The sequence below is a fragment of the Ambystoma mexicanum genome, chromosome 2q, assembly GCF_040938575.1.
Source record: "Ambystoma mexicanum isolate Mex_15411 chromosome 2q, UKY_AmexF1_1, whole genome shotgun sequence".
Lineage (NCBI taxonomy): Eukaryota > Metazoa > Chordata > Amphibia > Caudata > Ambystomatidae > Ambystoma > Ambystoma mexicanum.
In genome coordinates this window covers 150,554,742-150,572,448 of record NC_090924.1, presented here as the reverse complement: position 1 = coordinate 150,572,448, position 17,707 = coordinate 150,554,742, and the positions used below count along the sequence as shown (strand labels likewise).

Here is a 17,707-nt window from a genome sequence, read left to right as displayed (position 1 = left end):
ACACCTGAGGGCTCCATGCCCCTTCAACGGTGTGGGTGTCATGTGCTCCATGGCTACCTGATCTGGACGTTGCCCTTGGACTTTCCACAATGGAATGTGTCGGGCTGGGGGAATGGCTTTGTTCTAGAATATCAATTGCGTCCTCCTCGTCAGTGAGCAGTGTGGTGGCTGCTGCCTCACCAGTTGAACTGGTGGCAGCCGAGTGCGTGCCCTCCGTGCGCATTTCACCTTTGATGGGGCACACTGGCGTGGGTTCAGCAATAACAGCAGCCATGCCCTCAGGCTGTGTGGAATTGGTGCTCCTGCTGCCTTTGGGCCTCTGCTGATGGACACTCCTCCCAGTTCCCCTAGAGGTGGTGGTGGTGTCACCTTTCTCATTCATCCTGGCCTTTTTGGCTGCTGGGGGGTACGTGTTGCAGTGCATGTGCCTTCAGTGTCTGTCGGTGATCCTGTAGAGGACAAAAATAGGGTATATCAACGTTAATGGTTCTAGGTGCCTTATGCAGAATGTTCACATCATGCTGCTCTATGCATTGGGGCCTCTTTATCATTGATTCTAGTAATGGGGATGTCGGGTTGGTCATGCATGGATGGGTCTCTGTTGCAAGTGCATATGGTGATGCATGCATTTATGTGTGTGGCTGGATCAATGGCCTGGTCATGGACACATATTTGGGGGACCCCTCACCCTTCATTGTGCATTGTTTGATGTATACACTCACCTCCATCGGATGAAATGGCCACACCATGCTCCATATCTCCGACTCCCTCTATGGATTCGAGTCCAGTTGTGGAGGCACATGTCTCCTCCCACTCCTTCAGCTTCAACGGGGAATCTGCGCCACCTCCTGTGGCCATTGCCAGGTTACGGTTGGCCGTTAGTATGTTCCGCACACGGACCCGGAAGTCGTCCCACCTCTTGCGGCAGTCCTTGATACTGCGGGTGGTAGTGCCCACCGCACTGACTTTGCGGGCAACTTCGGCCCAGATGGCCTTTTTCTTATTGATGGCCTCCCGCTGCATATCATTGGTGAAAACAACTTCAGCATTAGCTGCAAGTGTCCCGGTCAACATGATCAGCTCCTCATTTGAGAATTTTTCTTTCCGCTGACGATCTGAAGATCTTCGGGCTTTCCTGGATGATTTCTTGTCGGAGTTCTCCCGAAAGAGGTCCTGGATGCAGAGGATGGCAATGGATTGTGTTTTTAAAGATGGCCGCTGTGCTCTTTCCCGTTCCTGTGCGATGACGCTATTTCCGGTTCCGCTTTTTTACGATGACCGCTAATAGCGGTGACCACTAATAGCGGGGACCGCTATTTGCATGTAGCGTGGGGGCGGAGGTGCTATCAGCACTTTGGTCGAAGCTGGTAAGGGGCATTTTGGGGACTTTTGCGGCATGGCGGTACCGACTTTTACGGCATGGCGCTATGCTCGTGTCCGCAAAATCGTAATGGGACGCTATTAGCGGCCTCTTCCGATGGCGGTCACGCTAATAGCGCCATGCCGTAAAATTCTGCTTTTTACCGGACAACGTGTAATGAGGCCCATTGTTTGGTAAGGTTTAAAGTGAAAAGGAGTGTAAAAACAGGTTCTACAACGAACTAAAACAATGTGCTATAAACCATTTGGCTGCCCTGGATATTTTGTTAGAGATGGCCTTGACAGCCCCTAACATAGAAACACTAGTAAAGGATAAGTCTGGTCTTTGGGACATAGTGCGTAATGTCGACCAACTTGCAAAGATCAGAAGGCATAATGAAAGCTTCCCATTTGCTTCCCCTCGATCTTACTTGGCTAAGTACAGTCCGCAGGAATTGAAGCGCTTTATATTATTAATGCATTTGAATCTGCTACAAACTGAGGAACTTTTCGGGGCATGGAAAACATTCCGCTGCAGGATAGGCTATGTCGCCTGTGTCATGGAAAAATAGAGACTGGCCTCATTACGAGGTTGGAGGTAGCCTTGCCGGTAAAATCGCATCCGGGTCCGGCACCCGCAAATGGGCAAGGTAATTGCCCCTTTGCGGGTGCCGGGCCTGGTACATCCCTGATAGGGCTCAATGGGAATGGGCAGGGTGGTAGCACCTGTACCGTTAATAACGGTATCGGTGCTACCATCATGTTCTGCTCGCGGGTGCCGGTACGGCCACCAGGTCAGACCTGGTGGCTGCAAGGGCACCTGCGAGCAGAACTCGTAGTATGGCAGTACAGTAGCAACGGTGCAGGTAGCGATACCGGCACCATTGCTGTCTTACCACCATACTTGTAATGAGGCCCTGGCATATCCTTACTACTTACCTAGTGTTGAGAAAGTGTTATGCTAAAGTACATAGCAAATTTGTTACAGAATTATGCAAAATTGAATTGGATCAATTCTCGTCCTCTCTTTATAGCTCTGACTCAATGATAATGTCTGCTACAGCACATTTTATGTGGAACACATTTTTTAAATGACTGTGATAAAGTATTGCATATCTATTGAATTGTGTAGATTAATATAGTATTATGTTAATTTTTAATTAAGGAATGTGCTTAAGCTTTGTAAATAACCAGAAAATTACGCAATAAAGAAAAAAAAATCATAAGGTGGGGGGATGTTTTTCATCTAACGGGTATAGAAGGTTTTTGTAAGAAGTTATTCTGCTTGCGGGTGCATTGACTTGGGATGAGTGCAAAGGATTTATGTCCACACTTATTTTCCTTAATTAGTGCTTTCAGGAAGGTGGGCATATCCCTTTCCAAGATGGAGGGGAGCCAACTCAGAACTCATTGGCCACCACTGAGGCACAGTAGAACACAAAGCAAAATTCTAAACTCCCTTCCATCCAAGCACTTAAACTAGTATGTCACAGTTTTCTTGTGCAGATCTATATTGTCTTATTTTGGAAAATTCCAAAGCAAACAAAGGAATTCTGACAAAAACGTCAAAGTGCACAAACAGCTACTAGAGATATAAGTCAAACGTTATAACTAATTATTACTTCTTGTACACATTTGTAATGTAATGACTAATTGTAAGAAACAGGGAAGACTGTAGCACTACAGGAAAGCCTGGAGACAATCCTCTCTTTCATTTGGAACAGTAATTTCCCTGAAATGCACTCCATCTTGAAAATTGATCATAGGGCTTTCAACAGTGTAGACAGTGTGTGGGAGTGAAGGGTCCCCAGGCCCCCTCACGTCGTACACTCCTCAGTACAAGGCTTGACCACGTGCCTCCGGTAGTGGGATTGCCCCTTGCCCTTATGTAAAGTTAACCACGGTTGACTGCTGCATAGATAGGACTACTGAGCAGGACACGGGGCATCCATCTTTTGTGCCCCCTTTCGACTCCATCTTGGGTAAACAGGCTTCACTGCGATAGTACAGCAATGCTCAGCTCCCCTTCCACCGCAGCAGCCAAGGACAGAGACACACACACAAGGCGCGCAGGCAGCTGGCTGGCCCCCACCCTTGCACTCCCCCTGCGAAGGAAAGCTCTGCGCTTCCATTTCTCACGCTGAAGCCGGAGAAAGTTGCAACAATCAATATGCTACAGTTTTCTTCCTCTGAGATCACTGCTCGCCTGAGAACCAGCATGTGAGCCAGAATGAGCTAAGCACTTTCTGCTCGATTCATCCCCATAAACGTGCCAGCCACCCACCCCCATTTTAGAACAATTTATTGTCATCTTGACCCTGCGCTCCCTGTAAGGTATTTCTTTCAAGTGCCAGACCCTTGCCTGTGCTGCGAAACCCACCCAACACACCCACTACTAACCTTAAGCATTTTACTACTATATATGTTTTTACTTGTACTAATGAGTTTGAAACCTAGGAAAGATGCGAAACACAGCCTGATTCTTTTACATGTACAATAAGGGCCAAGGTCTTCAATTACAAGCCACGAATGAGGGGGCTCAAATGGAAATTCGGATGGGTTCCTGCATGGAGGACTTACCGGGTCCTCCTATCTCGGAGTAACCCGGTAAGTCCCCATTGCAGGAACCCGGTAATGGAGCCCGGAACGGTGGCAGCCATGGAGCTAATAGCTCCATGGCTACCCGCCGTTCTCGTAATGAGGCTCCATGGGTTTCTGAAAAGGAAACGCCACATGCTGTGAGCTCAGACTGGAGGAATGTTACTTACATATTCCACTGGCGTGATGTCATAGCAGAATGAAACAAGATTTAAAAACACACTCTAATGTGTTAATGGCAACCTATGTAAGCCATACCACATAACAATAGATTGCAGTCTCCAGCCTTGGAGTAAGAGAAATTGTAAGTCTGCCCTTATAGAAATCCAACCTGTAAACAACATTTAGCACACAGCTTTCATAGCAAGCACATTAACCCACTGGGTCATCTTATCACTTCTTCATTTGATCACAAACTTGGCGAAGAAAGAACTTGAATTGTCCGACAGCCAGTCATCCCTCATTTCACATTTATGCCTTTATTAACTACTCACAATGAGGCTCATGTTCAAGTTACTCAAGTTACAATCTCTCAACTCAACGCCTTCATCGAAAGTAACATACTTTTGACCCTTTATTTCACAGTGTTTCTTTCCCCAGCCCCATTTGGACACCCCAAACCTATTCACAATTCAGACGCAACTACATACACTGGATAAAGAACAATGACCGCTAATCCCATCCAGCCCCATCACCCACTTTGTAAATATGTATACTTGTAAATCTGCAAACCTTTGTCTGTATCGCGACAGCTGTATCTATCCTTGATCTGATTGTAACTACTGTAATTACTGTAATGCATCGTAACATGTAACTAAGCTGTGAATTACCTTGTTGCTCCTGCGCCCTCATACCCTCGGGTTTGGTGCGCAATACAAATGAATAAACTAAACTAAACTAATTTGCAACATTGTTTTGTATTCATCTACTTAGTGAACATCATGTGGTACTACTTGATTGATAAATTATATTAACTGCACAGTATTCCTAATAATACAGATATAATCAAGTTTACCACAAAGGAAACACTTGCAGCATGCCCTACATATGTTCCAGCACTTTATACTGTATATGACACTTTCTCTGCTACTACACTAATGATTGCTTAACAGTGATTGATGCCTCAGCTCAGGCACGGTCTGCGTAGGATCAAGGGCAGACGGGTTGATGTGCTGGTCCTCAAACTATGGGAACTATTTACCCCTCAAGATATTTGTGTGCAATTTTCAGCAGTCACAATTTGCAAGTTTTTTCAACCACAAGTGGATTGGCGAGCAAAAAACTTCTTTGTCAATCCAGACCTATGTTTCTATTTGTTATTGCTGTGGTAGCAATTAGGCTCCTTTTCCCTAGTTACGACAGCTCATGTTCCAATGAATTCTTTGATTGAATTAAATATTTTATTAAATTCTGTATTTTATGTATTTTGACAGTGGAATTTAGTTTATCTTTCGAATTTATCAGAATGAGCCCTCAAAATCTCCTACAGAAGGTAACCTGTCGAACTGGCATTTTACGCCCACCATGCTGGCCTGGGAATGACTGCTGAAGCTGGCTCCAGATCACTTCTCTCACCCACCTGACGACAAAATAAACCTTGCATCTCCAGAACACAGGAACAACAAACAATCCTATTGCACTTTGCTAGTAAACCATACCGACTGAAAGCAGACAGCAATAACAAAAATACTTGACAGTCAACACAGCTGCTGTCTGCTCTTCCCCACAAACACACATGCAGTCTCCAGCATCCTCAAGATCTAAGCCACAAATCGCCAGCTCAATGATTAGACTTTCATGTCTGATTTTGTGTTTTTTACTTGTTTTATAATCTAATAATTCTTCCACAGCACCTGAGCAGCTAATTTGGTCAGTTCGCAATGCAGAGTGGCCATGTCTCTCTCAGTGGCTTCTACGTTTGTCACTTTTATTTTAAACAGTATGGGCGCTGCTGATGAATACAGGTAATGTGCTACACCATCTTATCTGCCAAAACCTAGGAAGTCTGGGCCCACCGGGCTGGGCATGATTTGCTTTCTTTTTCTAGTCATAGTTCACAGAGGACAATCAATGTTTAAGGCAACCGAGACATGGAAAAGGACAAGACAAGATGGAGTGGCAAGGCAAATAGCTACAGCAGCATGAGCTGAAGAAGTGCACAAAAATAGACTCATATTAAAAAGAGATTAGTAACTTGCAAAGAAGCTATCAAAGAAAATCCCTTGTGCTGGGCAAGTGATCTTTGCAAAATAAGGATCCAAAGCAAGGCAGGTTCAGTGAGCAAGAGGATCAAAAGAAGAAGCGAAAATTTGATAAGTGCAAGATTCGTGAACTTGGCGCTCAGAAGAATATAACTGGAACATTTTTGAGAGATTGTCTCAAATGTATTTACCATTGACTGTCAAGGTGGCAGTAGTTTGCTGGTCCCCACATGTGCAGCTGTAGTCTCCGGAATCCTCCACTACCAGGTGTTGGATTAGCAGCTCAGAAACAGGGCCGTCCTGCTTCATGCTGATCTTCTCACTCGCGTTGAGCGTACAGCTACCCTTCTTCCATTCTACTGCGTTGGCTTGCTTGGTCAGCTCACATCGAAGAGTGACTGTCCCCCCTTCAGTGACTTCCGCATTTGTCAACTCTTCCTTGAAACGTGCAGGAAGCTCTGACCATCGCAAAAGAAAAAGTGAAGACAGTGAAATAATTTAGATGACAAAAAACCGGTGTGACTGCCTAGGTCAGGAATCAAAGTTTGAAATCAATACATATACTCACAAACAAGATACATACGCCAATGGTAGAACCTTGCATCCCTTAACAAATTAAAACAGGTAGCAAGACTGGAAAAAAATCCTTCTTTTGAATGTCTGACGCATTTAGGCACACAAATAGTTATTCATAGGAAACCGTATTTAGCAACACCTGCAAGGATATATCATGCCTCCAATGCACTGAACACCAAAGTAATGCTGACTGATTCTGTATTTAGAGTAAACCCAGAATCCAGAATTTCTCTAATGTTTGACAAGACATCCTTTCGCACAAGACGGAAGTGAATAAAAATCCAATACAGCTAAGTAAAAAGAGGGGTAACAAAGAAGAGGAAGATCAATGAATGCCAGATTCCTTGTTTTGTATTCACAATATCATGGGAGGAGCAGGCGTGAGGGGTTACATTAACCCCTTACGTGCTAAAGGGATATAGTTTCATACTGTATTATGAGGGAAATCATTGCACACTTTACGTTTACCATTAACTGCCAAAGTGGTTGTAGTCTGCTGATCACCACATGTGAAGCTGTAATCTCCAGTGTCCTGTTATACAGGTTTTGGATTATGAGCTCAACAATTGCGCTATTGTGTCTCATGGTGAATTTGTCACTTGCTCTGATTGTTCTGTTTCCATTCCACCGAGTTGGCTGCATAGGTCAGTTTGCACCGAAGCATAACGGTCCCACCTTCTGCGTCCTCCACATTTGTCAGCTCTTCCTTGAAAGGTGCAGGAAGATCTGACAGGCCCAAAATAATGTGGAAAGAGTAAAAATATGCAGACTACCAAGAGACTATGCACAAAAAGGTCTGGGAGCCCCTCTACCGAGAACAAACACGGCCAAATAACCTGTTCTATGGGAAGGTTCCCACTCGGGAGGGTCTACAACCATGTTTCTGCTCACTGTACTTTTCACAGTGGAGAAATATCCATTTGCATATCAGTCTTTGTCCGACCCACAAGGGCAGTCCAGCACCGAAACGCTAGGCAATTTTCCTCTGAACAAGAGTACCAAGAGCAACCCCAGACACGTGTATCGGCCTAGTCGGGCCTCATCAGTGAGGTGAAGCTGTACCAAGAGGCTATGGCCTCATTATATGTTTGGTGGTATCTCAGTGGTAAATATGCTGAGATACCACCAAACGGAATTACTATTACTGCCTCTTGGTCTGGCAGTATTACCAGGAGATTACACGTGGTGGTGTTAGTTTCCATTTATTTTGAGCCTTCCTTTTTGATATATTAACATACAGCTTATCAGCTCACGGCTCACAATTATCAAATGTCAAATGTCGTTAAAATCGACAGTAAACAAATAAACAAAGTAGCCCTGATTTCACAGTTAAGAATTCTCAGTTTCTCTTTGGTATCCTAAAAATAAGATGTGACTTGGGCTGCAGCTCTCATATAAATGAGTCTCAGAGGAGCAGGGAACATACAAGTGATTTAGGAGCCATCCAGAGTCTGACTCCTCCCCATGCTACATGTGTCCATAGGCCTTGGAAAACTGAAAAGCTTATAATAAGTTAGAGGCAATATAAAAGAACAATAATGTGTAATTCTCTGAACTCAACCAATTGCATAGATGTACAGGCAATCAAGGAGTTCACACACAAAGCTTGTACCAGCAGAAATTATCAGGACACCCTTGTAGTTTAGCCAAGGAGTTTTCTGCTTGAGACGCTTGTCTTAAAACTCTTGCCAGAATTCATAACTTTTAGTCTGTGCGGGCACAGAGCAGGTAAACGGAGATACACAGTAAGCAGTAAAAAAGCAGCAAACCCCCCGAAGGTTGCTCTGCACTTAAGTAGTTTGCTTAGCAGTCTCCCAGTCACAATTACAATTAGCTAACTTCCCTGTTACCTGACTGTCTAACTTTCGTCAATCTCCGTCAGCATCATCATTGTTAAACACTCCTCACACCAATGCAGTCCAGTGACTGACCATTTTCTGGCTGCGGACACCCACCGGTTGCAGACTCCCACCCTTGCGCCGCAACAGGCTTCTCCGCTTCAGGGCGAAGTTCTGGGTTTTAAAGGCTTGCCACTTCTAATTCAGGAAAGTGGCATGTTGCATGAAGCACTCAACTGTTGCAGACATCCGCCTTGTGCTGCACCGGGCTTTGCCGCTTCGGGGGGAAGTCCTGAGTTTTAAAGGCTGGCCACTTCTAATTCAGGCAAGTGGCATGTCCCATGAAGCACCCAATAGTTGCAGATTCTCACCCTTGAGCCGCAACGGCTTTGCCGCTTCGGGGAGAAGTTTGGGGTTTTAAAGGCTGGCCATTTCTAATTCAGGCAAATGGCATGAAGCACCCAACGGTTGCTGACACCCGCTTTGTGCTGCACCGGGCTAAGTCATGGGTTTTAACAGCTGGCCACTTCTAATTCAGGCAAGTGGCATGTCCCATGAAGCACCCAATAGTTGCAGATTCCCACCCTTGAGCCGCAACGGCTTTGCCGCTTCGGGGAGAAGTTTGGGGTTTTAAAGGCTGGCCATTTCTAATTCAGGCAAATGGCATGAAGCACCCAACGGTTGCTGACACCCGCTTTGTGCTGCACCGGGCTAAGTCATGGGTTTTAACAGCTGGCCACTTATCATTCAGGCAAGTGGCATGTCACATGAAGCACCCAACTGTTCCAGACACCCACCCTTGCGCCGCACCAGATTTCGCTGCTTCGGGTGGAAGTCCTGGGTGTTAATGGCTGCCCATTTATAATTCAGGCAAATGGCATGGCGCATGAAGTACCCAACGGTTGCAGGCACCCGCCCTTGCGCCGGTCCTGCGTTTTGCTGTTTCGGGAGGCAGTCCTGGGTTTTCAAGGCTGGCCACTTACAATTCAGGTAAGTGGCATGAAGCACCCAGTGGTTGCAGACACCTGCCCTTGTGCCACACCGGGCTTCGCTGCTTCGGGAGGAAGTCCTCGGCTTTTTAAAGGCTGGGCACTTACAATTCAGGCAAGTGGCATTGCTCATGAATAACCCAACGGTTCCAGACACCCGCCATTGCACTGCACTGGGCTTTGCCCCTTTGGGAGGAGGTCCTGAGCTTTAAAGGCTGGCCACTTATAATTCAGGCAAGTGGCGTGTCTCATGAAGCACCCAACGGTTGCAGACACCTGTCCTTGTGCTGCAAGGGGCTCTGCTGCTTCGGGAGGAAGTCCTGGGTTTTAAAGGCTGGCCACTTACAATTCAGGCAAGTGGCATGTCTTGTGAAGCACCCAACGGTTGAAGACACCCTCCTTGTGCCGCAACAGACTTTGCCACTTCGGGGAGAAGTTCTGGGTTTTAAGAGCTGGCCACTTCTAATTCAGGTAAGTGGCATGAAGCACCCAACGGTTGCTGACACCCGCCTTGTGCTGCAACGGGCTTCGCCGCTTCAGGGGGAAGTCCTGGGTTTTAACGGCTGGCCACTTATAATTCAGGCAAGTGGCATGTCGCATGAAGCACCCAGCAGTTGCAGACACCCACCCATCCGCCGCACCAGGCTTCTCTGCTTTCGGGTAGAAGTCCTGTGTTTTAATGGCTGGTCATTTATAATTCAGGCAAGTGGCATATGCATTAAGCACCCAACCGTTGCAGACACCCGCCGTTGTGACGGACCTGGGTTTTGCTGTTTCTGGAGGCAGTCCTGGGTTTTAAAGGCTGGCCACTTACAATTCAGGCAAGTGGCATTGCACAAGAAGCCCCCAGCAGTTGCAGACACCCACCCATCCGCCGCACCAGGCTTCTCTGCTTTCGGGTAGAAGTCCTGTGTTTTAATGGCTGATCATTTATAATTCAGGCAAGTGGCATATGCATTAAGCACCCAACCGTTGCAGACACCCGCCGTTGTGACGGACCTGGGTTTTGCTGTTTCTGGAGGCAGTCCTGGGTTTTAAAGGCTGGCCACTTACAATTCAGGCAAGTGTCATTGCACAAGAAGCACCCAATGGTTGCAGACACCCGCCACTGCACCGCACCAGGCTTCACCGCTTTGGGAGGAAGTCCTGGGCTTCTTAAAGGCTGGCCACTTACAAATCAGGCAAGTGGCATTGCGCATGAATCACACAACGGTTGCAGACATCCGCCACTGCACCGCACCGGGCTTCGTCGCTTTGGGAGGAAGTCCTGGGCTTTAAAGGCTGGCCACTTATAATTCAGGCAAGTGTCATTGCGCATGAATCACACAACGGTTGCAGACATCCGCCACTGCTCCGCACCGGGCTTCGTCGCTTTGGGAGGAAGTCCTGGGCTTTAAAGGCTGGCCACTTATAATTCAGGAAAGTGGCATGTCGCATGAAGCACCCAACGGTTGCAGACACCTGCCCTTGTGCCGCACCGTGCTTCACTGCTTCGGGAGGAATTCCTGGGCTTTAAAGGCTGGCTACTTACAATTCAGGCAAGTGGCATGTTGCATGAAGCACCCAACAGTTGCAGACACCCGCCCTTGCGCCGCACCGTTATAAAAAAAAGTACTAAAAAAGGGGAAAAAAATGCAAAATTGTGCCACTTCAAAATGCAAAACGGGTTGAAATATGAAACATTAAACAAAAACTTCTTTAGGTATACACTTCCGTATTTAAATGGCCTTATCAGTGAATAATTAAACATGATTAAGATAGGTGAGTGTAGCACTCACACAACTGTAACACAAGCTTGAATAATTGGCTGTACCAATGACTGTCAAGGTTGCTCTGGTCTCCTGGTCTCCACATAAGCAGCTGTAGTCTCCGGCATCCTCCACCTCCAGATCACAGATGATTAGCTCAGCAATACAGCCATCCTGCCTCAAGATGATCTTTCCACTTTGTCCGAGTGTCTCACGACCCTTCTTCCATTCCACTGGGGTGGCTGCCTTGGTCAGTTCACAGTGAAGAGTGACCGTACCACCTTCTGTTACTTTCTGGTTTGTCAGCCCTTCCATGAATCGTGCTGGGAGCTCTAACAATCGCAAAAGAAAAAGTGAAAAAGTGATAAAAATTCATACACTTAGAAGTGCTGCTGTGTAATCCTTACTGTGTGATCAGAGTATTACATCCTACTGGTCAGAGTGCACGCACACATGCACACAAACATGGAATGGGGAAACAATAAAATACAGAACATGTGTACATATCTTGCACTATTGGTGAATAACTCAAACAAATTATAGCTAAGACAGTTCAATGAGAACTTGGGGGTCAAAGGTTAATGTCAGATTTTCAGTGAGGCATTACCTCAACTATATCGATATATATGTACCTTTTACAGTTACAGTTGATATGGTCTGCTGGTCCCCACATGCGCAGGTGTAATCTCCAGCATCCTCCACATCTAGGCCTTGGATTATGAGCTGAACAATGTGACCATCTTGAGTTATCTTGTATTTTTCGTTCTGCCGAAGTGTCTTGCATCCCTTCCTCCATTCCACTGGAGCCGCAGGTTTAGTCAGAGTGCAGTACAGTGTAACAGATCCACCTTCTGTGACTTCCTCATTCACTAGTTCTTGCTTGAAACGTGCAGGAAGCTCTGACAGACACCAAAGAATGTGAAAGAGTTAAAATACACAGACTCAGAACAACCAGCATGTCCTCTTTTCAGTGTTACGAGTATGACATCATTGTGGTCGCGTGCACACATACACACATATCACTGACAGGGCTGCTCTTCTTCAACTATATCTGGAGAAATTAGTGTAAGCAACCTACTACGGTGTTACAAACAGTTTTGATTGCTTACTATTCAAGATATGAAGAGCAAACAGCAAAGCAAGACCAATTTATACCTGAAGATTGAGACAATCCAAGAAAGGATTGATCAGTGAACAAGATGGTGAACACACCGAGAAATCCCAACAAGAGCAAGAAAGATATGGGTGTGCTGCGCTCCTAAGATTTAAAAAGAGTGGGTTTGGAGAAATGCACCGAATATCATTACCATTGACTTTCAAGGCTGCAGTAGACACCAGTTCTCCACAAGTGCAAGTGTAGTCGCCGACATCCTCCATGTCTACATCATGAATAGTAAGTTCAGCAACAGAACCATCCTGTTTTATGCTGTATTTGTTACTTGGTCGGAGTACCGTGAGTCCTTTCTTCCATTCCACGTGGGCAAGTTCCTTAGTCATTTCGCATCGGAGAGTGACCATTCCACCTTCTGTGACTTCCTGATTTGTTAGCCCTTCCTTCAACCGTGTAGGAAGCTCTGATAATCGCAAAAAGAAAAAGTGAAAAAATGACACAAATTCACAGACTTAAAAGTGTTGCTGTGTAATCCTGTGCGTGTGATCATAGTAAGACATCCTTCTGGTCAGAGTGCGTGCATGTGCACAGCACACGAACACGCATGTGCAACACACACGTGCAAACGCACACGCACAGAATGTGGAACAATAAAACACTGACTATGTGAAAATATGTTGCACTACTGGAGAATAACTAAAAACAATTATAGCTAAGAGAGTTCAACGAGGACTTGGGGATCACAGGTTAATTTCAGTGTTTCAGTCAGGCGTTACCTCAACTCTATTGATATATTTACCCTTTACAGTTACTGTTGCTGTGGTCTGCTGGTCCCCACATGTGCAGGTGTAATCTCCAGCATCCTCCACATCCAGGCCTTGGATTATGAGCTGAACAATGTGACCATCCTGAGTTATCTTGTATTTTTCGCTCTGTCGCAGTGTCTTGCGTCCCTTCTTCCATTCCACTGGAGCCGCGGGTTTAGTCAGAGTGCAGTACAGTGTAACAGATCCACCTTCTGTGACTTCCTCATTCACTAGTTCTTGCTTGAAACGGGCAGGAAGCTCTGACAGACACCAAAGAATGTGAAAGAGTTAAAATACACAGACTCAGAACAAACAGCATGTCCTCTTTTGAGTGTTAAGAGTATGACATAATTGTGGTTGCGCGCACACACACACACATCACTGACAGAGCTGCTCACCTCCAACTATACCTGGAGAAATTAGTGTAAGCAACTTTTTCAGGTATTACAAACCGTTTTGATTGCTGACTATTCAAGATATGAAGAGCAAACAGCAAACCAAGACCAATTTACAGTTGAAGATTGAGACTAAGAATCCAAGAAAGGATTGATCAGTGAACAAGATAGTGAACACACGGAGGAATCCCAACAAGAGCAAGAAAGATATGGGTGTGCTGCGCTCCTAAGATTGAAAATAAAATGTGGGTCTGGAGAACTGCATCAAATATCATTACCATTGACTTTCAAGGCGGCAGTCGACACCAGGTCTCCACAAGTGCAAGTGTAGTCTCCGACATCCTCCATATCTACATCATGAATAGTAAGTTCAGCAACAGAACCATCCTCTCTTATGCTGTATTTGTTACTTGGTCGGAGTGCCATGAGTCCTTTCTTCCATTCCACATGAGCAACTTCCTTAGTCATTTTGCAGCGGAGAGTGACCATTCCACCTTCTGTGACTTCCTGATTTGTTAGCTCTTCCTTGAACCGCATAGGAAGCTCTGGCATTCACAAATGAAAAAGTGAAAAAATGACACAAATTCCCAGACTTAAAAGTGCTGCTGTGTAATCCTTTGCATGTGATCACAGTAAGACATCCTTCTGGTCAGAGTGCGAGCATGTGCACAGCACACACACACACACACACACACACACACACACACACGGAATGGGGAAACAATAAAACACTGAATATGTGAGAATAACTAAAAACAATTATAGCTATGAGAGTTCAACGAGGACTTGGCGATCACAAGGTTAATTTCAGTGTTTCAGTCAGGCGTTACCTCAACACTATTGATATATTTACCTTTTACAGTTACTGTCGCTGTGGTCAGCTGGTCCCCACATGTGCAAGTGTAATTTCCAGCATCCTTGACATCCAGGCCTTGGATTATAAGCTGAACAATGTGACCATCCTGTGTTATCCTGTATTTTTCGCTCTGTCGCAGTGCCTTGTGTCCCTTCTTCCATTCCACTGGAGCCGCAGGTTTAGTCAGTGTGCAGTACAGTGTAACAGATTCACCTTCTGTGACCTCTTCATTCACTAGTTCTTGCTTGAAACGAGCAGGAAGCTCTGACAGACACCAAAGAATGTGAACGAGTTAAAATACAAAGACTCAGAACAACCAGCATGTCCTCATTTCAGTATTAAGAGTATGACATCATTGTGATTGCGCGCGCACACACACACACACGCACACACTAAGCGCTTTGGTGTAAAGCGCTATATAAATGTTATTAAATACAAATACAAATACACACACACACACCAGTGACAGAGCTGATTGCTGTCTATTCAAGATATGAAGAGCAAACAGCAAAGCAATACCAACTTATACTTGAAGATTGAGACTAAGAATCCAAGAAAGAATTGATCAGTGAACAAGATGGTGAACACACAGAGAAATCCCAACAAGAGCAATAAAGATATGGGTGTGCTGCGCTCCTAAAATTTAAAAAGAGCGGGTCTGGAGAATTGCATTGAATATCATTACCATTCACTTTCAAGGCTGCAGTAGACACCAGGTCTCCACAAGTGCAAGTGTAGTCTCCGACATCCTCCATGTCTACCTCATGAATAGTAAGTTCAGCAACAGAACCATCCTGTTTTATGCTGTATTTGTTACTTGGTCGGAGTGCCCTAAGTCCTTTCTTCCATTCCACATGAGCAACTTCCTTAGTCATTTTGCAGCGGAGGGTGGCCATTCCACCTTCTGTGACTTCCTGATTTCTTAGCTCTTCCTTGAACTGCGTAGGAAGCTCTGACAATTGCAAATGAAAAAGTCAAAAAAGGATACAAATTCACAAACGTAAAAGTTCTGCTGTGAAATCCTTTTGGTGTGATCAAAGTAAGACATCCTTATGGTCAGAGTGCGCGCTTGCGCACAGCACACAGACACATAAACACACACATACACACAGAATGGGGAAACAATAGAACGCTGAATATGTGAAAATATGTTGCACTTTTGCAGAGTAACAAAAAATAATTATAGCTAAGAGAGTTCAACAAGAACTTGGGGGGTCACAAGGTTAATTTCAGAGTTTCAGTTAGGCGTTACCTCAACGGTATTGATATATTTACCTTTTACAGATACTGTTGCTGTGGTCTGCTGGTCCCCACATGTGCAGGTGTAATCTCCAGCATCCTCAACATCCAGGCCTTGGATTATGAGCTGAACAATGTGACCATCCTGAGTTATCTTGTATTTTTTGCTCTGTTGAAGTGCTGTGTGTCCCTTCTTCCATTTCACTGGAGCATCAGGTTTAGTCAGAGTGCTGTACAGTGTAACAGATCCACCTTCTGTGACTTCTTCATTCACTAGTTCTTGCTTGAAACTTGCAGGAAGCTCTGACAGATGCCAAATAAAGTGAAAGAGTTCAAATACACAGTGAAAAGACACTGACATCCTTGTGGTCGCTCACGCACACACACACACATATAACTGAGAGCTGCACACCTCAGACTATACCTGGATAAATTAGAATAAACAACCTACTCAGGTGTTACAAACAGTTTTGATTGCTGAATATTCAAGAAATTAAGAGCAAACCAAGCTTGAAGATTGAGACAAAGAACCCAAGAAAGGATTGATCAGTGAACAAGATGGTGAAAACAAAGAGAAATCTCAACAAGAGTCAGAAAGATATGGGTGTGCTGCGCTCCCAAGATTTAAAAAGAGTGGGAGTGGAGAAATGCACTGAAAATGATTACCATTAACTTTCAAGGCTGCTGTAGACCGCAGATCTCCACAAGTGCAAGTGTAGTCTCCGGCATCCTCCACGTCTACATCATGAATAGTCAGTTCGGTAACAGAACCATCCTGTCTTATGCTGTATTTGTTACTTGGTCTGATTGCTCTGAGTCCTTTCTTCCATTCCACGCAAGCAACTTCCTTAGTCATTTCACAACGAAGAGTGACCATTCCACCTTCTGTGACCTCTTGGTTTGTCAACTCTTTCTTGAATTGTGTAGGAAGCTCTGACAGGTGCAGAAGTAAGAGAGCAAAGAAATGCAGTCATAGGAGCTGGCAGTGGTTTGAAAAAACAACAATTTCTTATGTGCAATACATAAAAGACAACAGTATAGCGATGCGCACCCTCATGCTTTAGGGCCATGACAGCAACAAGTGGTCCAAGTATTTTTTATTATGGCAATCAACTCCAAGTTGTGGAACCCCTTCTGAATTCCTGACTGTACTAGAAGGTTTGAGGTCCAGAGCCGCAAGAGGACCTGAAGGCTAATTTTCTTGGGGCACTTGTGAAGCTCCGAGTGTTTGATGGCAAATTCGGTAGATATTCACTCCTACCAGCTTTGAAATGATATAAGCAGCAACTGATTCCCAAATTAATGTATGGCGCTCAAACTATGAGTCAGTTCATAGACTGGTCAAAATTGGAGGGTGTCTTGTGGAGAGGTCTCTTGCAATTGCCACAATCAGTTCCTCTTGTAGGGATCCTGTTTGAGCTGGGACAGCTCCCCATCCACACTATGGTGGATTGGGCCGAAACTCCAGCTCTTTATAAACATTCTGAACCCTCCAACAGCCTCGGTCCTGGAGCAATTTAACCTGGTAAGATTACAGGGCGGCTGCAGAGTCCTTAATGACTGGGTTTTAAGTTGTGAATCAATGCTCCTATGCGCAAAAATCTCGCTTGAACAACTGGGCCATAGACCAAAAGTGGCCAAGTTAAGATGGTGTAGGTATATCTGGTCAAATATGAGATCTACGATTATGGAAGCTAAAGGTTTTGGGGACCATTGTGTGTGGACTTGTAAAAGTTTCAATGTGCTCGCCCCCTATTTAAAAAAACACCCTTCGAGGAGTTACAGGTCGCAATTATTAAGAATCAGGTTGAATTTGGCCCCAACCAACGAAATAGTGGACAGGAGCCTTAACATCCCAAAGACTATGCTACCACTGTAAGACTGAGATCGAGACCTTGAAACACCTATGTGTTAGGTGTCCCAATTTGGCAAACTTTAGAATCCAAGCTTTCTCTGGGACAAGGTACTGATCTGAAGAAGACTTGTGGAGG

The 17,707-nt window shown here is 45.2% G+C and overlaps 1 protein-coding gene across 12 annotated transcripts in view; it reads right to left on the bottom strand.

Annotated features, from left to right (window-relative positions):
* OBSCN (obscurin, cytoskeletal calmodulin and titin-interacting RhoGEF) overlaps positions 1 to 17,707 on the bottom strand; it is a 3,169,051-nt gene that overhangs the window by 1,844,223 nt on the left and 1,307,121 nt on the right. For all 12 annotated transcript variants that reach the window (XM_069647058.1, XM_069647065.1, XM_069647061.1 and 9 more), the window contains 10 exons: positions 16,383 to 16,649; positions 15,753 to 16,019; positions 15,163 to 15,429; positions 14,475 to 14,741; positions 13,900 to 14,166; positions 13,220 to 13,486; positions 12,617 to 12,883; positions 11,942 to 12,208; positions 11,375 to 11,641; positions 6,350 to 6,616 (listed from right to left, as the gene is read on the bottom strand). In XM_069647058.1, coding sequence (XP_069503159.1) covers positions 6,350 to 6,616; positions 11,375 to 11,641; positions 11,942 to 12,208; positions 12,617 to 12,883; positions 13,220 to 13,486; positions 13,900 to 14,166; positions 14,475 to 14,741; positions 15,163 to 15,429; positions 15,753 to 16,019; positions 16,383 to 16,649 — 2,670 coding nt within the window. The remainder of the gene's footprint in view (positions 1 to 6,349; positions 6,617 to 11,374; positions 11,642 to 11,941; positions 12,209 to 12,616; positions 12,884 to 13,219; positions 13,487 to 13,899; positions 14,167 to 14,474; positions 14,742 to 15,162; positions 15,430 to 15,752; positions 16,020 to 16,382; positions 16,650 to 17,707) is intronic.